This window comes from Bos taurus, chromosome 7 (genome assembly GCF_002263795.3).
Source record: "Bos taurus isolate L1 Dominette 01449 registration number 42190680 breed Hereford chromosome 7, ARS-UCD2.0, whole genome shotgun sequence".
NCBI classification, from domain to species: Eukaryota; Metazoa; Chordata; class Mammalia; order Artiodactyla; family Bovidae; genus Bos; species Bos taurus.
In genome coordinates, this window is record NC_037334.1 from 13,286,053 (window position 1) to 13,313,765 (window position 27,713).

At 47.2% G+C, this 27,713-nt stretch overlaps 1 protein-coding gene across 8 annotated transcripts in view; it reads right to left on the reverse strand.

Annotated features, from left to right (window-relative positions):
- MUC16 (mucin 16, cell surface associated) overlaps nucleotides 1-27,411 on the reverse strand; it is a 118,461-nt gene extending 91,050 nt beyond the window's left edge. For 7 of the 8 annotated variants that reach the window (XR_009495160.1, XM_015471982.3, XM_015471977.3 and 4 more), the window contains exons 1-4: nucleotides 27,213-27,411; nucleotides 10,645-13,224; nucleotides 5,726-5,818; nucleotides 345-455 (exon numbers count right to left, since the gene is read on the reverse strand). Coding sequence is in view for 7 of the 8 variants with exons in the window: in XM_015471982.3 (XP_015327468.2) it covers nucleotides 345-455; nucleotides 5,726-5,818; nucleotides 10,645-13,224; nucleotides 27,213-27,303 (2,875 nt within the window). In the remaining variant the exon portion in view is untranslated. Of the gene's footprint in view, nucleotides 1-344; nucleotides 456-1,300; nucleotides 5,700-5,725; nucleotides 5,819-10,644; nucleotides 13,225-27,212 lie in introns of those variants that run through there. The other variant, XM_059888560.1, reaches the window with a different exon arrangement.
- Between the last annotated feature and the right edge of the window lie 302 nt (nucleotides 27,412-27,713).

Sequence of the window (27,713 nt, forward strand, 5' to 3'; positions counted from 1 at the left end):
AGTCTTGAAGGAAATAGAGATGATGGGCTTCCCTGGTGGCTCAGTGGATAATAATCCATCTGCCAGGGCAAGAGACATGGGTTCAATCCCTGGTCTGGGAAGATCCCACACTCCTTGGAGTAACTAAGCCTGTGAGCCACAACTACTGAAGCCCTCATACTGCAGAGCCCATGCTCTGCAACAGGAGAAGCCACCTCAGTGAGAAGCCCATGTATCGCAAGTAGAGAGTAGCTCCTGCTCGCCACAACTCCAGAAAAGCCCATGTGTCAACAAAGACCCAGCACATCCAAAAATAAATAAATAAAATTATAAAAAAGAGAGGTAGAGATGGTGCTCCTACTTACCCACACTGATCGTAGTCATAAGAGATGCAGGATTACTGGTTGGCCGAGCGACACCTCCATGTTCTCCTTGACTTGGCTCCCTGGTGATAGTGGCCACAGACTCATTTGGCCCTGAAGTAGAAGACAGAGGTGTCACCTTTGATTGCCTAAGAATATGGATCTGTGAGGACCATTCTCACTAGACACTGGATTAGCAATGCCTTCATTTATCTCTCAGAAGGGATTTAAAGAATAACTGTCTCTTTTATATTAAATCTTATATTAAATCAAACCCTCAAGATGGTCATAAGGGATGAAAAGCTTTTTGTTAATTGTGGGGACTTCTCATCTGATTGGTTTCAATAAAATAATTTTCTGACAAAAAAAGAAGATAATTTTTTCCTTTTTAAAAAAAAATTATTGACGTATGTTCGATTTACAATGTTGTATTAATTTCTGTTATACAGCAAAGTTATTCAGTTATACATATTATATATTCCTTTTCACATTCTTTTCCATTATGCTTTATCACAGGGTATTGAATATCGTTTCCTGTGCTGTACAGTAGGACCGTGTTGTTTATCCATCCTATGTATAGTAGTTTGTATCTGCTAATCCCAAACTCTCAATCCTTCCCTCCCCACCCCTGGCCCACTTGGCAACCACAGTCTGTTCTCTATGTCTTTAAGTCTGTTTCATAGGTATGCTCATTTGTGTTGTATTTTAGATTCCACATATAAGTGATATTATATGGTATTTGATAGCAAGTCTGTGCACGGAAATGAAAAATCCCGCATGCCTCAATGAAGATCCCACATGCTGCTACTAAGACCCAACACAGCTAAATACATAAAATTTTTTTTAAGGTAGATTCTGCCTAGGAGGTATTAAAGGAGATCCCTGACAGCCATCTTCTCCCATTCAGTCACATCCACAAAAGCTTAGAATTCCAATGCAAAGGAATTGAGGGTTCTTACTTGTAAATAGGGTGAAATTGTCAAGGACTGGAGCAGATCTGAACTCTGCACCAGAGGAGCTCTCCTTGGTAAGTGTAGTCTCAGCTATGCCAGATATGGGGACCTTTGGTGGTTCATCCTTAGCCGCTGAAGTGGTGATGTCCACAGTGGTCATCCCAGGGGTCCTGTCCTCTCCTGTAGCGGTGCTCAGGGCCCAGCAGGAATCTTTTGGGGATCCAGTACCTGGGAAAGTGTTGGTTTTCCGAGACTGAATGTTTGTGGATAATGTGACTGGTGTCAGCTCTGAAGCAGGAGGAAGTGACATGAGGACTGTGGGTTCCCGTGCTTCAGAGGAACTGGAGGAAGGTAAGATGAAGCTGGGAAAAGAGACTGGGGAAAAGAGAAATTTGGTTTCTTCTTTAGAGAAAAAGCTTCTCCATGATAGTGTCCCTGGACCTCTGCTCACAGGAGCAGTCATCTTAGTCATATCCAAGGGTATCCCTTCCCAGAAATCTGTGATTGTTTTGTCCAGAACAACTGCATCCCCAGGCTTCATCCTAGTGGGACCCGTTGATGTTGTAAAGGTAATATGTAAAGATTCCATTGTAAAACTGTTGGAAGAGGGGGTAGAACTGTTGACATTGGTTCCTTTGAAGATATTGGATATCCCTAAGGACTGAGCAGGGTCTGGGCTACACATTCTGTCCCGAGATGTGAACTCAGTCCTGGTGACATCAGTAGCAGCAGCACCATCCACCTGAGAAGGGATTGTGCTTCTCTCTATGGCTGAGCAGGTCTCCATTGGCCCAGAGGTTTCAGTGGAAACAGGTTCTTCCTGAGTCCCGGTAGACACAGGATAAGTGGGAAAAGTCTGAGACAGGTTGGTGGTCTCCACAGTGGACGTCGTAACCACTGAAGAAATGGTCTTGTGAGACCCTGAGTGTGCAAGGGCAGAGGAACATGGCTCAGAACCAGAACTGATAGCCTGATGAGTGGTCACTGCTGCTTCTGTCAAATGATTCACCTCTGTGTCTGGGGTGGTCTTGGAAATGGCCAGTCTATCAGGTGAACTACTGATTAAAATTGGAGATTTCTTGATCCCAGATTCCATGCTTGTGCCCACAAGCTCTGTGGTCTTCAGTGGTCCAGAAAAGTGAGAGAACTCCTTGATTGTCTCCAGGGAGATGGAAGAGACTGGTGCTATTTCTGTGGTCAGTTGTGTGGTCAAAGATGTCTGTACTTCACTTCTAGAGATGGATGGATCTGTCATCTCCAATATAGGAGCCCCTAGGCTCTGTCCCTGGGCACTTGAATTGAGGGTTTGGGTTCTCACTGGAGATGTGATCTCTCCAGGAAGAGTCATTGAAACTGTGGACTTCTGTCTCGAAGATATAGAAGTCATGATGGGAGAAAGCACGGAGCTCTGCTCTGGCTCTCCACTGGTGAGCACAAGCTCTCCGGTGATGGACACTTCAGTGCTACTGACTGACTGTGGCAACGTGACCCCATCTGTCATGGTCCTTGGAGGGAATGGCAGCAATGAGACAGATGAGTTATCACTGGACCCTGAGGTGACTCCTTGAGATCTTGTGGTTCCAACATGAACTGAACCTATTATAGACGCTGAAGACACAGATCTTCTAGGGGCCAAATCCAAAATGGAGACATCAGGCATAAAGGCTGGAGGGGAGCCATTATGTCAGTCTGTGTGTTTGGCAGCTCAAGAGAAGTAATGAAAACAGGGAGGGCTGTTATATCAGATCCTTGGGGAGTTGAGTTTGTACCTGAAATCTCAGAGCGCTCACTTCCTGGTCATCAGGAAAAATTGCAGTGGGAGCAGATGTGCTTATGTTCCTTGGACTTAAGGCCTCTAGTCTTGTGCTGAGGTCAGTGATTTTTATCTGAACAAGGGGACTATAGAGCTCCCAGAATCATTCCAGTGAAAATTGAAGAATGATGGGTAGATCCTGTTGCTGTGGCCGTTGCTAAGGACGATGATGTTCTTCCTGTATTATTGACTTCAGGAAAATCATATAAGTGGCCAGCTGTGCCTGTGGAAGTCCATGGAGAAGTCCCTGGTGCTTGGGTGCTGGGTGGGGTTTTGAAGCCTCCTCTGTAGGGTAGGTATTAAAGGTGAAACTGACCTCACTCCCTTGGGGCTGGAGGTGATGACCTTCTGAGTGAGGTCCCCACCCTCGATTGTTAGCTCTGCAGGAAATGATGTCACAGAAAGGGCCCCAGGTGGAGATGTAGTTTCAATGATCTCCTGTCCTGTGATGGACTCAGACTTTGGCCCCATTGAAGAGAAGGTAGCCAGCAGTCTCTTGCAATACTGATAAAGCTGATAGTGGTTGAGTCTTCTGGTCTACCAGAAATCCAAGGCTGAAATAATGTAGGCTCTGGAGGTGGTAATAGCTATGTCTGTATCTACAGAGGAGACGCTCAGTGTCAGGTCACTTCCGGCTGTCTGTTCTGACCTTGGGCTAGCAGAGGAATAAGCATCACCCACAGGTCTATGTATTATAGCTGCTATTTAGCTGTCATTGTCTTTCTACTCAGGGCAATGGAAGGAATGACTATGGAGCTGACCCATATCATGGTTCTGAGTTCAAATTTATCTGTCACTGAACCTTTGATTACTTTTTTTTTTTTTTTTTAGGCCACACTGCTCAGCATGTGGGACCTTAATTTCCTGACCAGGAATCAAACCCATGACCCTTGCAATGGAAGCGTGGAGTCTTAACCACTGGACTGCCAGGAAAGGCCCAACCTGGGGTTACTTTGGTGATCATAACAAAGCTGGTTGCAGAGTCTTGAAGGCTGGTGGGGCATGTGCTTAAAAGGGCATACATGTTCATTATGGTCCTTCCTATGGAGCCAAGCCATGTGAATAAGTCATTTCAATTGTCTTAAGAATCAGAATTGAGCTGACTCACTGAATATTCCCTATGAAACAAGGGAGGATATTGATCCTCTTTTTTAAACTTTTATTTCCTTCCTTATACTTTGAGTTTATTCTGTTCTTTTTCTTTATTTATTTAAATATTTTTTGGCTACGGTGGGTCTTCACTGCTGCGTGTAAGCATCCTCTAGTTGCAGCAAGCAGGGCCTGCTCTCTAGTTATGGTGCCTGGGCTTCTCACTGCAGTGACTTCTCTTGTGGAACATGAGCTCTAGAGTGTGTGGGCTTCAGGAGTTGTGGCACACAGGCTTAATTGCACCACAGTGTGTGAAATTTTCCCAGACCAGGGATTGAACTTGTGTCCCCTGCCTTAGCTGGTTGATTTCTAACCACTGTACCCCCAAGCAAGTCCCCTTCTTCCTACATATTTTTATATGCTTTCACTTCTCTCATCAAAAAAGAACAGAAACCCTTTATCTTCTAGCACAGAGGGACATGTCAAATTATTATCACATATTTACACTTTTATTAGAATTCCTTAGAACTGTAAACAATTGGACAACATATCAGGAAAAAAACATGGAACATCAACATCCTTTAAACTTGTACCACTTATATATTTACACATAAAGTTACTGTATATATAAAACATATTTTCAAAGATTCATGGGCTTGGGGATATTTAAAAGACACTATTGCCACATTTGAATATTTACTAAAAAAATTCCACAAAATAATTTCAAACATTAAGCTACTGCAAAGATACAGCAGATATAAAAAAAAATGATAAAAGTATAAACTTTCAAGAATGTCCCAGACAAACTCTCAGTGAAGTTTTGCATCATTCTAAACATTTTAAGTGAATACCTCCTCTCAACTACAAGCCATGTATTGAAAGCTGTAACAGTGGACAAGAATTCTTTCACCTTCTGTTATAATCATCTTAGCAATGAATTGTCCTATAAAATAAACCTATGGCATCTCACTTTTATGTTTCCTGCTCATGGCAACCACTGATCTATCTTAGTGATAGTGCCTGTTTTAGGAAAGCCCTTCATACTTGTCCGCTGACTTGTAGAGTCACTATATTTATTCCTAAGTGGATGCAGTTGGCTCTTGCGGATATAAATTACCAAACAGAAGCAATTCATGTTAGAAGTCAGATTAGAAATCTCCCTAAAAATGAGTATCAATGGCCTCTGAGTACAAAAGTAGAAAGTTGTGATTATCTACTAGAATCTGGAACACAGACAATCAATTATCTTACTTTAAAGTGAAACTGTTAGTCACTCAAGCACGTCTGACTCTTTGCAACCCCATGGACTGTAGCCACTAAGCTCCTCTGTCCATGGAATTCTCCAGGCAAGAATACTGGAGTGGGTTGCCATTTCCTACTCCAGAGGATCTTCCTGACTGAGGGATCAAACCTGCATCTCCTACATTGGCAGGCAGATTCTTTACTGCTCAGCCACCAGGGAAGCTTCTTACTCCAAAGACCAGGAGAAAAGACTCAAGCATTATGTACCAAAATATGATCATACATACCCAGACTGATGGTCTCCAGAGATGTGGAGCTACCCATTGGCTGCGTGGTGCCTCCAGGTTCCTTCAGATCCATGGTGGTGGTTGCCACTGACCCTGAGGGAGAAGGGGACAGAAGTGTTAGTCTCCCATCCCCTTAAGATGCACATCCACAGGAAATGCTCTTGCTAGATCCTGGCTCAGTATCTGAGCCTCATCTGCCTCTGAGAAGGCACTCTGGAAGGAATAATTCTCTTATTGGCATGAAATCAAACCCACAATATGACCTGCGTCTTAATTGTGGAAAATAGTGGGATTGCTGAATGTATTGGCCTCAAGCAAAAACATTTGGTGATAGTATGTCTACATCACTTAAAAAAATATATTGAGGACTTCCCTCGTGGTGCGGTGGTTAAGGGGGACACAGGGGGACACGCGGGGGACACGCAGGGGACACAAGTCTGATCCCTGGTCTGGGAATTTCCCACATGTCATGGAGTGATTAAGTCCATGCATCACAACTACGGAGCCTGTGCTCTAAAGCCTGGGAGCTGCAACTACTGAAGCCTGCGTGCCTGGAGCCTGTGCTGCACAACAAGAGAAGCCAGCACAATGAGAAGCCCATACACCGCCACTACAGAGTGGCCCCTGCTTGCCGCAACTAGAGAAAGCCAGTACACAGCAAGGAAGACCCAGCACAGCCCCAAATAAACAACTGAATAAGTAAAATAAAAACACTGGATTCTCCTTTATTCATTTATTTATGGCCACACATGTGGGATCCTAGTTTGCCAACCAGAGATTGAACCTGCACCCTTGGCTCAACTACTGGACAATCAGGGAAGTCCCTCCATCACTTATAATGTGTGAACTCACCATTGTTTAATTTTTCACTCCTATCGTTTGGACTCCACATAAGTAAAATCAGAATAATACCTGGAGTTACTTTATCTGGTTAGTTAATATATACAATTATTTCTTGATTACTCATTTTGTCATTTTCTTTTATCATTCTTTTATAATTATTATCACACACACTCTACCGCTGGGAAGGGAAAAGCTAGGCTCTGGCTGGAAGGACCTGAATCTGGGCTCAAGAATGCTGAAAGTGTCACTAGTTGCATACAGATAATAGAATGACCCGATGAGATAAGTGGAAACTGAAAGGGGAGGTGAAGGATACTGCGGAGACTTTGTAAGTGAGAGCAGAAGGAGATGGGGACAAAACATGGAGCTGGTTGCTTCTAGCAGAGCCGGGCGCAGGAGGTGAGGTGGTGTTTCTGGCATTCTCAGACTGGTATGTGAAGGCTGAAACTGGATGTGTTAGTTAATTAAAGGTGAGGTTCTGGGGGTGGGGATTTCTCTGGTGGTCCAGTGGCTAAGACTCAGAGCTCCCAATGCAGGGGTGCGTGGGTTTGGTCCCTGCTCAGGGAACTAGATCCCCCATGCTGCAACTAAGAGTTCGCATGCCGTAACCAGGAGTTCGCATGCTTCAACTAAGACAGAGCTCAGCCAAAGTAATAAATAAATAAAATAAAAATAAGGTAGATGCTAGGGGCAGAGACTCTCTCTTCTGACAACTCCATTGAGGGAATGAGGTGGAATACCCAGGAGGACCAGAGGTGTGCTTCCATAAACCAACACTTGTGGCGATATGCCTTGGTGATAAGGAAGTCATAAAAGGTAACTTGAGCTGTTCCCATTTACTAGTTTCAGTTTTATCCCTTAACATGCTACTGAAAAATGTGGTCACTGTGACTGTGTAAATGAGAGCAGAAGGAGATGAGGACAAAACATGGAACTGGTTGCTTCTAGCAAAGCCAGGTGCGGGAGATGCTGCTGCTTCTGCTAAGTTGCTTCAGTCGTGTCCGACTCTGTGCGACCCCATAGACGGCAGCCCACCAGGCTCCACCGTCCCTGGGATTCTCCAGGCAAGAACACTGGAGTGGGTTGCCATTTCCTTTTCCAGTGCGTGAAAGTGAAAAGTGAAAGTGAGGTCGCTCAGTCGTGTCTGACTTAGCGACCCGGTGGACTGTAGCCTACCAGGCTCTTCTGTCCATGGGATTTTCCAGGCAAGAGTACTGGAGTTGGGTGCCATTGCCTTCTCCGACAAGAGATGAGTGAATTGCAATTGTTTGTGGAGTCAGAGGTGGGCTGGTTCCAGTCCCAGAAAGTGTAATCCCACCAGGGGTCAAATGATAGAGTGCATCAGAAAATGTACCAACTGGGAATTCCCTGGTGGTCCAGTGGCTAGGATTCTCACTTTCACTGCCGGGGATTGGAGGCTGGATCCTTGGTTGGGGAAATAAGATCCTACAAGCCGGACCCATGGCAAAAAAAGGAAAGAAAGAAAAGAAAGAAAAAGGTGGTGCATATATACAATGGAATATTACTCAGTCATTAAAAATAATTAAATAATGTCATTTGAAATATCACATGACATCCCTCATATGTGGAATCTAAAAAGAAATGATTCAAATGAACTTACAAAACAGAGACTCACAAACTTAGAAAATGAACTTATGGTTGCCAGGGGGAAGGGAAGTTAAGGACATTGGGAAAGTCGTGTACACACTGCTATATTTAAAATGGATAACCAACAAAGAGCTATTGTACAACATATGGAACTCTGCTCAACGTTATGTGGCAGCCTGGATGGGAGGGGAGTCTGGGGGACAATGGATGCATGTACATGTGTGGCTGAGTCCCTTTGCTGTCCACCTGAAACTATTACAACATTGTTTGTTAATCCAGCTATATCCCAATACAAAATGTTTTTGGTGTTAAAAAAATAAAAATTAAAAAATAAGTTAACAAAATGGATAACTAACAAGGACCTACTGTACAGCACAGGGAACTCTGCTCAATGTTACATGGCAGCCTGGAGGGGAGGGGAGTTTAGGAGAGAATGGACACGTATATGTATGGCTGAGTCCCTTCACTGTTCACCTTAAGCTATCACATTTTAGTTGGCTATATACCAATACAAAATGGGCTTCCCTGGTAACTCAGCTGGTAAAGAATCTGCCTGCAATGTGGGCCACCTGGGTTCGATCCCTGGGTTGGGAAGATTCCCTGGAGAAAGAAATGGCTACCCACTCCAGTATTCTGGTGTGGAGAATTCCATGGACTACTCCATGGGGTCACAAAGAGTCAGACATGACTGAGTGACTTTCACTTTCAATACAAAATAAAAAGTTCAAAAAATAAGTAAAATTAAAAAAAAAGAAAATGTGCCAACCAATTGGCTTGAGGGCTGGAGCTAGAAGCACCCACTGACTGAAATGGAGACATTGAGTTTGGGACACTGCTCTTGGCCAAGAAAAATCTGTAGATGTCTCAGAGGGAGATGTGGTTCCCACGGGCAAGTGGCTTGTTCCCATCTTTCTTTCACACTCAGAGCCCCTTGTGGATTTTACACTGGTGGGAGCTAGAGAATGAACAGTGACTGGGCCACTTGTGTCTCTGCTGTGAGTGTGGCTATGGGTGCTTCCCTAAGAGAAGTCCTTTCCATGGAGGTTGCTATTGGAGAAGTAAGTCTAGGAAACACCATGGAAGCAAAAAGAGAAAAGGCAGAGGCTGAAATAGTGGTTGGTGCAAAACATCATCTTGAAAGTGTTGAAATGAAGTTGTTGAAATGAAATGGTTAGTCTCTCAGTCATGTCTAAGAGAAGTCCTTTCCATGGAGGTTGCTGTTGGAGAAGTAAGTCTAGGAACCACCATGGAAGCAAAGAGAGAAAAGGCAGAGGCTGAAATAGTGGTTGGTGCAAAACATCATCTTGAAAGTGTTGAAATGAAATTGTTGAAATGAAATGGTTAGTCTCTCAGTCATGTCTGACTCTTTGCAACACCATGGACTGTAGCCTGCTAGGCTCCTCTGTCCATGGAATTCTCCAGGCAAGAATACTGGAGTGGGTTGCCATTCTCTTCTCCAGTGGATCATCCCAACTCAGGGATCGAACCTGCAAATACTGAGCCAGATACCGCAACCCACACACACTAGAGCCTGTGCTCCACAAAGAGAGAAGCCACAGCAATGAGAAGTGCAGGCACTGCTACTGGAGAGTAATGTCTGCTCTAGTGAAGTGCCCTTGCAGCAACGAAGACCCAGCACAGTCAAAAATAAATACATAAATAAGATAATTAAATAAAAAACTAAACTGGTCTCTGGCCAGATTCTGTTTAGACATACAGTGAAATAAATAAAAGTGCCGGTGTTGGATATCACTACTGCAGAAGCAACGCAGAAGTCCTAGATGAGAAGGGCTGTCCTGATGGAGTTTGTAACTGAGACACTGCTTGTGGCTCTGAGCTAACTCCCTAGGTGGGATGAAGAAATCTGAGTTGAATGTGTGCTGTGTGTTTCCATGGTGAGGAAGCTGTGGGTAGGGGGCAGAGGTGATGACCTAGGTGGTCATTAAACTGAAAGTAGAGGTCTCAGGTCGAGACATGGATAGATTCAAAATTTCCCTTGGTTTCCTCTCCAGTAGGTGGGGCTTCCCAGGTGGCTCAGTGGTAAAGAATCTGCTTGCTATTGTAGGAGACACAGGTTCGATCCCTGGGTCAGAAAGATCATTTGAAGAAGGAACTGGCAACCCATTCCAGTATTCTTTCCTGGAGAATCCCATAGACAGAGGAGCCTGGTGGGTACAGTCCATGGGATCACAAAAGAGTCGGACGTGACTCAGCAACTCAACAGTGTTAACAATAAATAGGTGGCTGTTGGTCTCTGCTGAGGAGGAAGGGGTGAAGAGAGAAAAGTGGATTTCTTTCGAGAAATATTGACAAGGTTGAGGGGATGAGGATCAGCTGACCCCTCTGGAGCCAAGGGGGTGAGTGTGGGGAGGGTGGGTGAACCTGTGATATCAAGAGAGATGCCAAGCCTGAGGACACATTTGTCCCTTTGCCTGATAGAGATGAGACAAACAGAGTGGAAGTCATACCTCTGACTCTTTCAGTACTTGTTTCTGCATTACTGAGTGTACTGGAGAGAGGGGAGGCCGAGCTGGGCTCTGTCTTTGCTGTGGTCTCAGAGGTCTCTGTGTGCACAGAGGAGGTGAACGTAAGATCTGAGGATGTGCCGAGCCCTGATGCTGTACCACCAGGAATTGAAGTGGACATCAGCAGAGGAGGGCTGGTGCTTTTCATGATATCTCCTGCAGGGCCGGTTTCAGGAGAGAAAAAATGATGTCTGGAGGTTGATGGAGTCAGACCCCAGCTGCTTGGCTCTCCAGAACCAGGATTCCCTGTAGATAAGACTTCTGGAATTGTGGAAGAAATCTTGCTTGATGTTGGGATTGTCCCTGCTGGAGCACTTGAGCCAGGAGCCACTGTGATCACTGCTGTAGCCATAGACACTGGGGCACTGCTGATGGCCGGGGTCAAATGTGTAATAGTTTCAGAGGAAGCTGTGTCTCTGGTAGTTGGGTAGGTCATATCCTGGCTGGTCCTTGTGTCGCTGTCACCTGTCTGAGAGATCTCAGTGGGAGACATAAACTCCTCAGTGGTTTGTCTGGTTGCGGCTTCTAGGGTGGGTGTGTCTGAAGATGTTTCTCCAGGTGATGCCGTTTCAGTGAAGCTTGTGCTGGAGGTGTTGATATGGCCTGTCTCACTGGTCAGTGTTTCCTCTCCAGAACTTGTCTCTGTCCCCCAGGTGGACTGGGGTTCAGTTGAGGGTTCACTTGTACCTGAATTGGTCCATGATGCTTCTCCTGGGGTGCTGGAATCAAGTGTCCTGGAGATGTCTGAGCTCTCAGGGGCAGTTGTGCTGGGGCTGTGTCTTTCAGAAGTGGTGTGTGGTGTTCTGAGCTCCCATCCTGGATGGGATTTTGAGACCTGAATTGAGCTTGTCCCCCTGCCGTCCGCAGAACTGAAGCCTGGGGAGGGGGCTGAAGTGGTGGCTGAATTATTCTCCCGTCCAGGAGCAGAGGTCACAGATGGAGCCACAGGTGCAGTCAAAGTTTCTCTGGTATGTTGCTCAGTCATAGATGGATGAGTACTGGTCACCTCTGAGACAGAGGTGGTGGAAGGGGATGTAGTTTTCACTCCTGGAACCTGGGTGATGCCGAGGGTGGCCAGACCAGTGGAAACTTCCGAAACCAAGGTGCTGGCTGTTGTGATGGGAGGTGAGTCTGTGGCATCAGGGGATGTACTAGGCATGAGGACAGTCCTTGCTGTCCCTTCCCCTGAGGGAGATGGGTGGTCCAGAGGGAAAGTAGTGCCTCTGACTCTTTCAGCACTGGTTTCTGTATGACTTGATGTTCTGGAAAGAAGAAAAGCTGGGTTTGGCTCTGTCCTTCCTGTGCTCCCAGGGGTCTCTGTGTCCTTGGAGGAGGTGCCCATGTGGTCTGAAGATGGGCTGGACCGTGATCCTGTAGGATCAGTAATGGAGGTGGACAGGAGCAGAGGAACGCTGGTGGGGCTCATGAGGTCTCCTGGTGGGCTGGTGTCAGGAGAGGAGAAGTGATGCTCAGCATTGGATAGAGTCAGAACCTGGCTTGTTCCCTCCTTAGAATCTGGCTTCCCAGGCATTTTGGAAGAAGTCTTGCTTGATGTTGGGGTTGTCCCTCCTGGAGCACTTGAGCCAGGATCCAGCATGGTCACTGCTGTCAGCATGGACACAGGGGCAGAACCGAAGGCTGAAGTCAAACCTATAGCTGTTTCAGATGGAGCTGTGGCTCCTGTAGGTAGGGGTGCTGTATCCTGACTGATACCTGTGTCACTGTCACCTGTCCATGTGATCTCAGTGGAAGGTGTAATCTCCTCAGCCGTTGGGCCAGCTGTGGCTTCTAGGGTGGGTGTGTCTGAAGATGTTTCTCCAGGTGATGCTGTTTCAGGGAAGCTTGTGCTTGGCTCAGTGGACACAGAAACCACCCAGGTAGTAAGAGACGTGTGGATAGGATCTGTGTCAGTGGTCACTGTTTCCTCTGTAGGACTTGTCTCTGTCCCCCAGGTGGACTGGAGTTCACTTGAGGGTTCACTTGTACCTGTGCCGGCCCACATTTCTTCTGATGAGGTGCTGGAATCTAGTGTCCTGGAGATGGCAGAGCTCCCGGGGGCAGTTGTGCTGGGGCTATACCCATCAGCAGTGGTGTCAGGACTTCTGAGCTCCCCTGCTGTGTGTGATGGAGAGACCTGAGTAGACCTTTCTTGCTGGCTGTCAACAGTGCTCAAATCTGAGGTGTTAGAGCTGGTACCCCAACTGTGTCTTTTTTCAGTAGCAGAGGTCTCAGGTGGAGATATAGAGGCACTCAAAGTTCCCTTGGTCTCATTTTCAGCCACTGTTGAATGGTTGATGGTGTTCTCTGGGACAAAGATGGTAGAAGGAGATGTAATTGTCACTTCTGAAATGCCGGAAAGGTTGATGTTCTCAGGACTCCTTTGTTCTCCAGAAGTTAAAGTACTGGTTTTGCTGATGCTGGTTGAATCTGTGGTCCCTGTGGGTCTAGAATTCTCCGGTGTGATGTGGGTGCTGCTGCCTGGTCTTGTCAAGGACTGGGTAGATGTCGTTGATGCAGTGGGGCCTGTGGGTTCAATTAGGGATGGGTCATTGTTAGCTCTTGGTGTTCAAGTTTAAGACTAGTCCTCTGGAACTTCCCTGGTGGCTCAGTGGTAAAGAATCCACCTGCCAATGCAGGGGACACGGGTTCGATCCTTGGTGTTGGAAAGATCCCACATGCCGAGGGGCAACTAAGCCTGTGTGCTACAACTACTGAGCCTGTGCTCTAGAACCCGTGTTCCACAGTGAGAAGCCCAAGCACAGCAAAGAAGAGTAGCCCCACTTTCTGCAACTAGAGGAAGCCCTCGGACAGCAACAAAGATCCAAATAAAATTTATTTATTTATTTTATAAATAAATAAAGATTTAAAAATAAATAAAATTTTAAAAGAAAAAAAAGTAGTCCTCTGAGTGGAGTTGGCTGCTACAAACCTACTTTGCTTTGCTTTGCATGCGTGCTCAGTCATATGAGACTCTTTGTGACTCCATGGACTGTAGCCCTCCAGGCTCCTCTATCCATGGGACCTTCCAGGCAAGAATACTGGAATGAGTTGCCATTTCCTCCTCCAACGAATCTTCCCAACCCAGGGATGGAACCCAGGTCTCCCACACTGCAGGTGAATTCTTTACCACTGTGCCATCTGGGAAGCCTACTACTGAGCTCCTGCAGTTTTATTTTGTGGTGTGAGATTTAGGTAGAATCTCTGGGCTCTGTTGGACAAAGCTGGGTCTGTGTGAACTGTTATATAGTAGGGGCTGGACGAAACATGGGCAACTCTTCTGAACAAGAATACATAAATTTGGGTGGAATGAACTGGGAGGTTGAGATTGACATATATACACTACTATGCATAAAACAGATGACTAATAAGAACCTACATATAGGCCAGGGAACCCTACTCAGTGCTCTGTGGTGACCTAAATGGGAAAGAAATCCAAAAAAGAGGGACTATATACAAGAATTGTAGCCTCCAATCTGTTCTGGACTATCTTTGATTGGTTTGTGTGCTGTTATGTGAAAAATAGCTGATGATATGGTTAGATCTGGGCTTCCCTGTTGGTGCAGTGGTAAAGAACCCACCTGCCAATGCAGGAAACACAGGTTTGATTCCCGGGTCAGAAAGATCCCGCCAGAGGAGGAAATGGCAACCCACTCCAGTATTCTTGGCCTGGGAGAATCCCCATGGACAGAGGAGCCTGGCAGGCTACACAGTCCATGGGGGTCTTGAAAAGGTTGGACACGACGGAGCGACTAAACAACAAATGTATGTATGTATGTGCATAGCTGATGCACTTTGCTGTAGAGAAGAAACTAACATAAATTGTAATGCAGCTATACTGCAATAAAAAATTTTTAAAGAAAAGTGAATTTGGGCAGGAGAAACAGGAGGGTGTTGCAACCACTGGAAGTTCTTGAAGATGAAAAGCTAACCATTTCTCAGTTCCCTTTCTGAAATCTTTCAATGGATCCTCACTGCCTACAGGATAGAGTTCCTTAGTGTGTCATGGTCCTTAATGATCCATCCCCTTGTGTCTCTAAAATGGTGCTTCTCAACCCGTTGTGATTGTTCTTCCAGAGAACAGGTATTATCTATGCACTTTCAGTTGTCAAAGCTAGTGATCTTCTACTTCCATCTAGTGGTCAGAAGCTAGGGATGCTCCTAACAACTGTAATGCATAGCCCCTCCTGCAAAGAATTACCAGGCCTTAATCTCAATAGTGGGTCCCTGGTGGCTTAGAGGTAAAGAATCCTCCTGCCAATGCAGGAGATGCAGGAGACACAGATTCAAGCCCTGGGTCGTTAAGATACTCTGGACAATGGCTTGGCAATCCATTCCAGTATTCGTGCCTGGAAAATCCCATGGACAGAGGAGACTGGTGGGCTACAGTCCACGGGGGTCACAGAGTTGGACACAACTGAGTGACTAAACTCAACAACATCAATAGCGCTGAGGGTGAAACTCTCTGCTCTGTCCTTATATCCCACAGAATCCATCCTCTCATCTTCTTTAAACCACAGCCATGTTCTCACAGTTCCCCAGCCCAACAGCAGAATCCTTCATTCATCTTTCCAATGATCACCATGCCCTTTACACAAATGAACACCTATTCATTAATTAGCTTCTGTTATTGTATTCACTCTTCTCTTTTTACTGAACTGTCTTTTTTTCTTTCTTTTTTTAATTGGCCTCACCTGCAGCTTGTGGGATCTCAGTTCCCCAAGTAGGAATGGAACCCTTGCCCCCTGTATGGAGGGGAGTTGGAAGTGTGGAGTCTTAACCACTATTATTGTTGATGTGTCTTGACTCTTTTGCGACCCTATGGACAGTAGCCCATGAGGCTCCTCTGTCCATGGGATTTCCCAGACAAGAGTACTATAACTAATTTAACTTTTATGCAGATTACATTATGCAAAATGCTGGGCTGGATGACTCACGAGGTAGAATCAAGATTCCTGGGAGAAACATCAACAACCTCAGATATGTAGATGATACCACTCTAATGGAAGAAAACTAAGAGGAACGAAAGAGCCTCTTGATGAGGATGAAAGAGAAGAGTGAAAAGCTGGCTTAAAACTCAACATTCAAAAAACTAAGATCATGGCATCTGGTCCCATCACTTCATGGCAAATAGATGGGGAAAAAATGGAAACAGTGACAGACTTTATTTTCTTGGGCTCCAAAATCACTGTGGATGGTGACTGCAGCCAAGAAATTAAAATATGCTTGTTCCTTGGAAGAAAAGCTATGATAAACCTAGATAGCAAAGAGATCAAACCAGTCAATCCTAAAGGAAAAGCAGCCCTGAATATTCACATCAGGTGGCCAAAGTATTGGAGTTTCAGTTTCAGCATCGGTCCTTCTGATGAGTATTCAGGACTGATTTCCTTTAGGATAGATTGATTGGATCTCCTTGCAGTCCAAGGGACTCTCAAGAGTCTTCTTCAACACCACAGTTCAAAGGCATCTATTCTTCGCCACTCAGCTTTCTTTATAGTCCAACTCACATCCATACATGACTACTGGAAAAACCATAGCTCTGACTAAATGGACTTTTGTTGGCAAAAGGACTGATGCTGAAGCTGAAGTTCTAATACTTTGGCCACCTGATGGGAAGAGTGGACTCATTGGAAAAGACCTTGATGCTGGGAAAGATAGAGGGCAAAAGGAGAAGGGGGCAACAGAGGATGAGATGTTTGGATGGTATCATCGACTCAACAGACATGAGTTTGAGTAACCTTGGGGAGATGGTGATGGGCAGGGAAGCTGGGTTTGCAAATGGACGCAACTTTGTGACTGAACAACAATTAACTGATTCATGTTGCTGTACACCTGAGACTAACACAACATTGTACAGGGTTGGCCAAAAAGTTTATCTGGTTTTTCTGTAACATCTCATGGAAAAATCTTTACAAACTTTGAGGGCAACCCAATAAATCAACTACGTGTGTGCTTAGTTGCTCAGTTGTGTCCGACTCTTTTTGACCCCGTGGACTGGAGCCTGCCAGTTTCCTGTGTCCATGGGCTTTTTCAGGGAAGAATACTGGAGTGGGTTACTATGCATCAACTATACTCCAATAAAAAAATTTTTTTTAAAGTAACAGTTCTTTGTCTCTGAAGCATCTTCCAAAGTTCACGTCCCAGATGAGCCATGCTTTCAGAGACACAACTGTGAAGAAAGCAGAGACTCAAAAAAATAGGTTGAACATTGTCCCCAGGGATGTCCCAAAGCAGGACTCATGACAGGACTGGGGACCGAACCCTGGCTGAAGAAGAGGTATCTGTGGGTACCACTTGACACAAACCCAGAGGCTTCTTCAGAAGGCCCTGCGGCGATAGAGAAAGGGGTGCAGAGGGAGAGGTGGCAAGCTGAAGGCTTCTGTAAGAGCCTGGGGAGAGCTCAGCACTGAGCTGGTCCTGGGGCTCTCAAAGGAACTGCAACTGTTGGAGAGATGCTTTGCTTGTCTTCCTGTCAGTGCTGCAGCACCTGAGCTTGGGTTCTGCTTTGGACAGAGCAGACGAACTAGCATCCCCTTAGGCTATCAGGACAGCTGTCATGACTAGGGAATGAGGCTGCAGACCAGTAAGTCTCATCAAGTGAGATTTTTTGCCTTTATTATTCATGCAACAAATATTTCCTGCATACCTACTATTTCCAGGTACTATGACAGGCTGCATTTGGCAACGTCTGGAGACACTTTGGGGATTCCCAGGTGACTTCCCAGAGCAACTCAGTGGTACAGAATCTGCCTGCCAGTACAAGAGACACAGGAGACTTGGCTTCCATCCCTGGGTCGGGAAGATCCCTGGGAGAAAGTAATGTCAACCCACACCAGTATTCTTGCCTGGGAAATCCAATGGGCAGAGGAGCCTGGTGGGCTACAGTCACAAAGTATCAGACCTGACTGAGCACATACTCATGGAGCATTTTTGGTTGTCATGATTCGAGGGTCGGTTGCTATTGGTATCTTGTGGGTAGAGACCAGGGATGCTGCTTAATATCTTCCAATGCACAGGACAGTGCTCCCACAACAAGGAATGATCCAGACTCAGATATACTGACCTCTGTGCCCTCTGTGTGCGCTTGGTCTAAGCTTATAGCTGTTCCATAGAAAAAGCAGATAGGAACCCAATTTAGTGGGTTGTCAACAGCACCAAAAATGTAAGAGGATAACAGAATAAGGCATCAGGGCACACTGGGTGCAGCAGGGGTAAATGATTTTACAAAAGTATTTTTAGATACACACACACCTAAGCACAGAGCTGGTCACAATGTAAAATGTATTTCTTTTTCATTCCCTCATAGCTCAGTTGGTAAAGAATTTGCCTGCAATGCAGGAGTTAAAGTGAGTCTCTCAGTCATGTCCAGCTCTTTGCAATCCCCTGGACTATACAGTCCATGGAATTCTCCAGGCCAGAACACTGGAGTGGGTAGTCGTTCCCTTCTCCAGAGGATCTTCCCTACCTAGGGATCCAACCCAGGTCTCCCGCATTGCAGGTGGATTCTTTACCAGCTGAGCCACAAGGGAAGCAATGCAGGTGACCCTGGTTTGATTCCTGGGTTGGGAAGATCCGCTGGAGAAGGGATTAGGCTACCTACTCCAGTATTCTTGGGCTTCCCTTGTGGCTCAGCTGGTAAAGAATCTGCCTGCAATGCAGGAGACCCGGGTTTGATCCCTGGGTTGGGAAGATCCCCTGGAAAAGGGAAAGGGAAGATCCCTGGAGAAGGGAAAGGCTACCCACTCCAGTATTCTGGCCTGGAGGATTCCATGGGCAGAGGAGCCTAGTGGGCTATAGTCCATATATTCGCAAAGAGTCGGACACACAGAGCAACACACACACACACACACCCTCTCCCTCTTAGACTTCCCTCCCACCCCACCTTCCATCCACCTTTCTAGATCATCCCAGAGCACCGAGCTGAACCTCCTGTGCTATACAGCAGCTTTCTACTAGCTAGCTATTTACACATGGTAGTATATATATGGGTGCAGATGTGCATGCTAAGTTGCATCAGTAGTGTCCAACTCTTTGCGACCCCATGGACTGTAGCCTGCCAAGCTCCTCTGTCCATGGGGATTATCCAGGCAAAACTACTGGAGTGGGTTGCCATGCCCTCCTCCAGAGGATCTTCCTGACCCAGGGATCAAACCCAGGTCTCATGTCTTCTGCATGGGCAGGCAGGTTCTTTACCACTAGCGCCACCTGGGAAGCCCTAGTGTATATGTGTCAATTCTAATCTCTCAATTCATCCCCCCTTCCCTTCCCCACAAAATGTCCATATGTCTGATCTCTATGTCTGCTTCTCTATTCCTGCCCTGCAAATAGATTCCTCACATTTTTTTTTAAGATTCCACATATACACATTAATATACAATATTTGTTTTTCTCTCTCTGACAGTTCACTCTGTCCTGCTGACTCTAGGTCCATCCACATCTCTACAGATGTATTTCTTATTACGGATCCTAGTCAGAAACTCTGCCAGGTGTTCCTGCATCAGCTCATCCTCTGCCATCTAGCTTCGCCTGGCTTCCTTCCCCATCCCATCTCTTCTCTCACACTGGTGTCACTGGGAAGGGAGCTGGTGTCAGCATCTCTGGGCATTTACAGAGCCAGGCTGCCTGGAGGAGAGCTCCAGCTCTCCCACGGACCAGCGGCATGAGCTTGGGCAAGTCACATACACTAACAGCGCCTCCATTTCAGTTTCCTTATCTGCAACGTGGAAGTTATAAGAGTGCTTCATCAGGCCACTAAGAGGATTAAATGAATTAATCTATGTAAAGGGCTTAAAATAGTGTCTGGGACTTCCCTGGTGGTCCAGTGGTTAAGACTCTGCCTGCCAATGCCTGGGACACGGGTTCGATCCCTGGTCGGGGAGGATTCCATATGCCGTTGGGCAACTAAACCTGTGTGCCACACTACTGAGCCCACACATCCTGGAGCTCGTGCTCCACAACAAGAGAAGCCACTGCAACGAAGCCCAGGCACCACAACTAGAGAGGAGCCCCCGCTTGCTGCAACCAGAGAAAGACTGTGCCCAGCTTTAAATAAATGCATTTATTAAATAAATAAAAAATCCCATTGTCTGGCATATATTGCTTTTGATTGCTGTATGAGTATAATTTGTCAAAATTCACCAAAGACAGTGGACTGGATGTGAATTAAAATTTAAAAACATAAAATAAAATAGAATAATAAAAATAATTGAAAAATATTGTTTGTATCTTGGCTCATTTCAGCATAGCACTGATTGCTGTTATTATGATTATTAGTTAGAAGGAGGATGTAAATGGTATCAGAGTACCGTTAGGGAGTACTTCTGATTCCCAGAGAAGTGGGAATCAGAATAAGAATCAATGATGGGGGCTTCCCTGGTTGTCTGGTGATTAGGAATCCTGGTGCCAATGCAGGGGACACAGGTGAGGAAGTTCCCACAGGCCTCAGAGCAACTAAGCCTGTGTGTCACAACTACTGAAGCTTGCACATCTAGAGCCCGTACTCTGCAACAAGAGAAGGCACCGCAATGAGAAGCCCGAGCACCTCAACTAGAGAAAGCCCTTGAGCAGCGACAAAGACCCAGTGCAGCCAAAAATACATAATAAAATTTAAAAAAAGGATCAGTGATGGGGAGCAGGGATCAGATTCACTGTATCTTGTTGCTTAGTTGCTAAGTCATGTCTGACTCTGGGACCCCATGGACTGCAGCACGCCAGGCTTCCCTGTCCTTCACCATCTCCTGGAGCTTGCTCAAACTTATGTCCATTGAGTCGGTGATGCAATCCAACCATCTCATCCTCTGTCGCCCTCTTTTCCTCCTGCCTTCAATCTTTCCCAGCATCAGGTTTTTTCCAATGAAATGGCTCTTCGCATCAGATGGCCAAAGCATTGGAATTTCAGCTTCAGCACCAGTCTTTCCAATGAATATTCAGTACTGATATCCTTTAGGATGGATGGTTTGGTCTCCTTGCTGTCCAAGGGACTCTCAAGAGTCTTCTCTGGCACCACGTTTCATAAGCATGCATTCTTTGGCACTCAGCCTTCTTTATGGCCCAGCTCTCTTGGGGAGTCCCAAAACTGGGTGCCCAAAGGACAGCTGTCCCAGAACAGACATTGCAAGCGGCTGGCTGGTCCAATGGAAATGAATGAGACTGGTCAGGATGGGTAGGGGACAGCCAGGCAGGATGCCCTGCTCAACTTCAGTGTCTGTTCCCTTGACTGTTGAGAGGTCTGGCCCCATGCATGTATGGGGCCGCACCAGCCAGGGCAGCTCCTGGGATGTCTCCTCCAAGGCAAGGACCCAAGGTGGGGGCGCAAGGAGGTGAAGCCCAGCCCAGACAGCAGAGGAAATGCCAAGCCCAGCCCTACCCTCAGGAGGGGACTCAGGTAGTGCACTGAGTCCCTTGGTCCTACCCTGCCTTGCTGACCTACCCTGCACCCCCCAAGGGACTGCTGGTTGGGTAGGGGTCCTTTGGGGGTTTCAGCACCAACCAAAGTCCTACCTTCCCTGGAAGGAGAGATCTAAGGGCTCCTCTCCCTCCCTGAGAAAAGTGAGGACATGCTGTCAGAAGAGAAAGAAGAGGACCCATCAGGGCTTCCACGGTGGCTTAGTGGTAAACAATCCACCTGCCAATGTCAGGGACACAGGTTCAATCCCTGGTCTGGGAAGATCCCCAGGCTGGGGAGCAGCTAAGCCTGGGTGCCACAACCACTGAGCCTGTGCTCTAGAACCCAGGAGCCATAACTACTAAAGCCCATGCTCCTACAGCTTTTGCTCCACAACAAGAGAAGGCACTGCAGTGAGAAGTCTGCACACCACAACCAGAGAAGAGCTCTCGCAGCAACGAAGACCCAGCATAGGCAAAAATAAAGAAATAATTTGTTTTTGTTTTTGTTTTTAAAAAAAGGAGAGTACCCCTCATAAGAAAAAAGAGCTTGTTTTGCTCTCTCCCTGTCTCACACACACTGTCCCACATACATATGCACACTTACACAAGTGCACACACACAGCCAGAACTCAAGTCCTGGTGTCCTGGATTTCAAGCTGGTCCTGCCCCGCTCACTCAACGGAACCTCAGTTTCCCCATTTTTAAAGCACAAATAACATCAGAGCCCACCTGCCTCTGGGTTGCACAGGGTTTTACTGGGATGCATTAGTTCATTGACTCACAGGAGGCTTCCCCTCACCCTGCCCTACTGACGAGAGCAATTCACCCCAACACACTCCAGCACCCCAGATTCTCTGCCCAAAATCTCTTCTCTTTATCACCATTTTAGTACTTACGTGTGCCTAATTGCTTAGTCATGTCCAACTCGTTGCCACCCTTTGGACTGTAGGGTTCCAGGCTCTTCAGTCCATGGGATTCTCCAGGCAAGAATACTGGAGTGGGTTGCCATTTCCTTCTCCAGGGGATCTTCCTGACCCAGGAATCAAATCCTTATCTCCTGTGTGTCCTGCATTGCAGGCGGATTCCTTACTCACTGAGCCATCAGGGAAGCCCCTCTTAATACTTAAATGCATAATTTATTTACTGTTGATATGGGTTTTGATCTGTCTCCCCTGCCAGAATGTCAGCTCAGCAGGGATCTTTGTATTGCTCATAGCAGTATCCCCATCACCAGAACAGTGCCTGGCACACAGTAGGTGCTCAAGAAATTGTCACTGAACAAATGAATGAATGAATGAATCACTGTGTAATAGTGTTGAGTAAAGAGGTGAGGACCTCCCCAATAGACTGAAGATGCACAGGGACCCTTAATGTGAGGGGAAGGGGGACCCCCTCCGACTGAGGAGAATGAAGACCCCCCTCTCTGGGGGAGACTGAGGACACCCCTAGAAACCAGACATGAAAGAGAAGGGTGAAAACTCCATCCAGGTGGGCTGGTGGGATGTAAAGTTGTTGCTTTTTAGTCACTAAGTTGCGTCCGACTCTTTGTGACCCCATGGACTGTAGCCCACTAGGCTCCTCTGTCCATAGGATTTCTCAAGCAAGAATATTGGAGTGGGTTGCCATGCCCTCCTCCAGGGAAACTTCCCAACCTAGGTATCGGACCCACATCTGTTGCATCTCCTGCATTGGCAGGTGGATTCTCTACCATCGTGCCACCCAGGAAGCCAGGATATTAGCCCCTAGACAGCTGAAGTGCATATGAAAGGAACAATTTCAGTGAATCCAGACTCTTGCATCTTCCTGTATTTAAGTGAAGTGAAGTGAAGTGAAATCGCTCAGTCGTGTCCGACTCTTTGCAACCCCATGGACTGTAGCCTACCAGGCTTCTCTGTCCATGGGATTTTCCAGGCAATAGTACTGGAGTGGATTGCCATTCCCGTACTTAGAAAGGCACTAAATTCCTTAACTTGGGCTATCTGGTTTTCCTCCTGTATTTCTTTCTTTTTTTTTGGCTGTCCCTTGCAGCATGTGGGATCCTACTTCCCTGACCAGGGATGGATGGAACCCATACCCCCTACACTGGGAGTGTGGAGTCTCAACCCCTGGACCACCAGAGACCCTGGTTTTCTTTAATTAACATCATCTTTTGATGTTCAGACTACCTGCCCTTTGTTGCAAAACTTTTATATAACCTGGCTCCTCCCCTCGCCTCCTCGGAGCAGTTCTCTCAGGGTTACTTGAGATGCTGCCTCCTGGGCTTGAAGTCCTAAACATTTCCACCAAATAAAACATAACTCTCAACTTCTAAGTTGTGAGTATTTTTTACATTGACAGAGGGGTGATGAAGGGCAGTTGCTGTCTACCCTGGGGGATGGGGATACCCAAGGGCCAGAAAAAGCCAAGAGAGGAGAAACACTCCTCAACCCTCAGTCTTTTCCAGGCAGAGGGTGAAGTACAGGGCTTAGGAATCATCCAGAAATGGGAGTTCGGATCCCTTCCCTCACTTGTTAAAATTTTTTTTTAACCTGATGCAAAGAGCCAACTCATTGGAAAGACCCTGATGCTGGAAAATATTGAGGGTAATAGGAGAAGGGAGTGGCGGGGAACAGATGGTTGGATAGCATCATCGGCTCAGTGGACATGAAATTGAGCAAACTCTGGAAGACCGAAGAACAGGGAAGCCTGGTGTGCTGCAGTCCACGGGGTCACAAAGAGTTGGGCACGACTTAGTGACAGAACAACAAAATAGTTGCTTTACCTCACCATGCTAGTTACCACTGTACAGCAAAATGAGTCAGCTGTACATATACGTATGTGCGCGTGCAAGCTAAGTCGCTTGAGTTGTGTCTGACTCTTAGCGACCCCATGGACTGTAGCCTGCCAGCCTCCTCTGTCCAGGGGATTCTCCAGGAAGAATACTGGAGTGGGTTGCCATTCCCTTCTCCAGGGGATCTTCCGGACCCAGGGATCAAACCCAGGTCTCCTGGGTTTCCTGCATTGGCAGGCGGCTTCTTTACCACCAGCGCAGCCTGGGAAGCCCATGCACATACATATATCTCCTCTTTTTTTGGATTTCCTTCCAATTTAGGTCACCACAGAGCCCTGAGTGCTTGCTGTGTGACTTTAAACAAAGGGCACAATCTCTCTGAGCCTGTTTTCTCTTTGGTAAAATGGGAGGCAATGTACCCCTACTCTCACCCATGCAAGCTTAATCCAGGGGTGAAAGCTCTGGCACATAGTAGGTCCACAATAGAAAATGATGATTACTGTGGTCCTCTGGGATCTTGTCAGGTTTCAGCCACACAGTCAAAGAGGGGAAAAGTACAGGATGCAGATGTAGTAGAAGATTCACCGGATGGGGTCTAGGGTGGAGGGAGAGGTGAGAGGGGAATGGATCTCCACCAGCTCTGGAATTTTAAAAATTACCCTTTAGTGAGATAGAAACTCAGAGAGGTTAGGCATCAGGCCCAAGGACACACAGCCTGTCAGCACCGGATTTACATTTTTTTTAGTCTCTGACCAGGAATCGAGGAAGTCTTTTCCAGAAATAAAGTGAAGAGTCCAGAAAGGTGTCTGAATTGACCTGCCAGGGGAACCCTCCCTGACAGGCTCCCTGTTTACTGTGGAATTGATGGGCAATTGGGGAGGGATATCAACCCTTAGTCCAGGCAACCAGTCCTCCTTGGGGTGGGAGCAAAAGCCCGCTCCATTTACACGGCCCTGGGCATCTGACTCTGAGGAAGCCTCGGGGTCAAAAGCAGTTAAACAGCCTCTGTTTGTGGTGACATGCTCTGGGGACAGCTCAGGGGGACACGCCCCATCAGAGGTGGTGGAATTGTCTGGTACAAACCCGCCCACCATTCAGGCCATTGTGTGGGTGCCTTTCAGTGGCGTCCAACCGCAAAGCTTTTCCGGGGCCCAGAGCTGTCCTGGGTGACTCAGGGCTGGGGGCTGGGGCACCCTCTCCACCTGTTCCAGGAGCTGCAGAGAGTGAGGCTTGAGTTGGGGAGGGACTAGGAGGTGGCCCACCCACCCTGGGTGGCTTCCAGCCTGCTAGTGTCTGTGGCCTGAGCCCCTGAGAATGGGGGAAAAAGGATGCCCTCACCCTCACTCCCCTTCAGGCTCTAGAAGCTTCTGTTTTGCAGCCAAGCATTAAGGACAGTCCTTTCTCCTGGGAGGAGTAAATTAACAGATATTTAAGCACCTGGCACAGTGCAGGAGATGTGGGTTTGATTCCTGGGTTGGGAAGATCCCCTGAAGAAGGAAATGGCAAACCACTCTGGTATTCTTGTCTGGTAAATCCCATGGATTTACCAGTGGGGCCTGGTAGGCTATAGTCCATGGGGTCATAAAAGAATCAGACACGACTTAGTGATTAACAAACAACAACAGTGTAGATGGCAGTTTTCAGGTTATTTTGCACACCAGAGGACTTCCCTGGTGGCTCAGACAATAAAGAATCTGCCTACAATGCAGGAGACCTGGGTTCAATCCCTGGGTTGGGAAGTTCCCCTGGAGAAGGGAATGGCAACCCACTCCAGTATCCTTGCCTGGAGAATTTGGACACCAGAGTGGTTTGGCTGGAGAGCCTTAATTTCCTACCCAAGGGGTAAAACTGTGCGGGGGTCTGGAAGCCCTAGAGTGACACATGGAGAGTCTTGGACCTTCTTTTGGTAGAGAAGAGAGCCTGGTTCCTCTCCCCAGCACCAAGCTGGAGTCCCACCTGTTCCTGAGGCCAGTGGGCTTTCTCTGGTTAGCCAGGCCCAAGCTGACCTCCGAAATGACTAATAGACCTGTGAGGTCCTCCTTGGGGTCCAAGAACACACCTTCCTTAACCCTCACAAGCTGCCTTTCTGCTTCCACCCGTCCCCTCAGTATCCCCTGATCATGCAGCCCAAATTCGCTCACATCACATCAAAGGACCCAAATACACCTTGCAGCTTCCTGTCTCCTGGCCTTTGCCCCCTCGGTTCTCCCTGCCAGGAGTGTCCTTTTCCTTCTTCCACTGACCTCGTCTGTAGAAATTCCAGCCAATCCAATACTGCCCTGCAGTTTTGGGGAAACTGCCCCTTCTCTGTACCCCTAAGGTGGCAAAGCTCTTGCTCAACTTTGTACCAAGAGAGACTGGGCACCCCTCTGTCTTGCCCACCAGCCTGGAGTTCCTGCAAGCCTGGGGCTGTGACTTGCTCATTTCCTATCTGAGAGCTGAGCACAGGTACTGAAATCAGAGGTGTCAATAAAACAACAAAAAAACAAAAAAATTGGAACTTCCCTGGCTGCCCAGTGCTTAAGACTCCAGGTTCCCAATGCAGGGGGCACGGGTTCGATCCCTGATCGGGGAACTAAGATTCCCAAACACTATGTGGCTCTGTCAGAAAATATAAAATAAAATAAAACTCATCATAAAAAAGAAACCAAAACCCAGATGGATAACCAATAAGGACCTACTGTACAGCACATGGAACTCTACTCTATATTCTGTGATAACCTTTATGAGAAAAATCTAAAAAAAGAAGGAATATATGTACATAAATTACTGAATCAGTTTGCTATACACCTGACACTAACACAACATTGCAAATCAACTATCTGCTTAGTCATTGAATCGTGTCTGACTTTTTGGGACCCCATGGACTGCAGCCAACCAGGCTCCTCTGTCCACGGGGATTCTCCAGGCAAGAATACTGAAGTGGGTTGCCATGCCCTCCTCCAGGGGATCTTCCCAATCCAGGGACTGAACCCAGGTCTCCCACATTGCAGGCAGATTCTTCGCCATCTGAGCCACCAGGGAAGCCTATAAATCAACTATACTCCAATTAAAAAAAAAAAAAAAAGCCCTAGGAAATGAACGTGTCAGTGAGCCAGTGAAAGGAGGAATACTTGCCTATCTCTAGTCCTGCAATATTTTATTCCCACTGTAGCCATTCTGTGATGTCTCCTCCAGTCAGCGTGGAAAACCAGCCCGACCTGGCTGACTGTGATGGAGGCCTTTGCCAAAGAAAGCAGAAGCCCTCCGGACTGCCCCCGAGGGGGCTCGGGAAGCCTGAGGCACCTGTCACATCTGTCCCTCTCTCCTCCAGGTATGTATCTGCCTCCTCCACTGACCCCAACCCAGCCCGGCTTACCTGGCCAGCAGGTGAGGAAGAGGCTCACGGTCAGAGCCACCAGGTGCCCTCGCCGATGGCGCCCTGGGCGTGCAGGGTCTTTCCTGCCCATGCTCCTGCCCACCCTCCTGCCCACCTGCCTGGGCAGTGCTCCTCACACCCCGAACGAGCCCCAGTGACTGAACCCAGCCCAGCCCGGCCGGGCTCCTGGGAGGGTGGTGAGGACACGCCTTGCTGAACTTCCCAAGAGGGGCAGGGCTTGCCCTAGGGGGAAGTAGTGGTTCTGTGGCTGGCAAAGGTCAGCTGGCTTTATTCAGAGCCCTCGTGATGACTAATGCCTGCAGACTGATACTGATACTGTGCAGGGCCCTGTGGGGTCCTGGGCGCAAGCCCTTTCTGTGTCCCACACCTCCATTTCTTTGATTATAGGAAACAAACCTTCATTCAGCCTTTAAGACCTTCCCTGAGTTCCAAGGGGCAGATTCAAGCAGTTGTTAATTAGCGAAGGGATGGAGTGTAAGA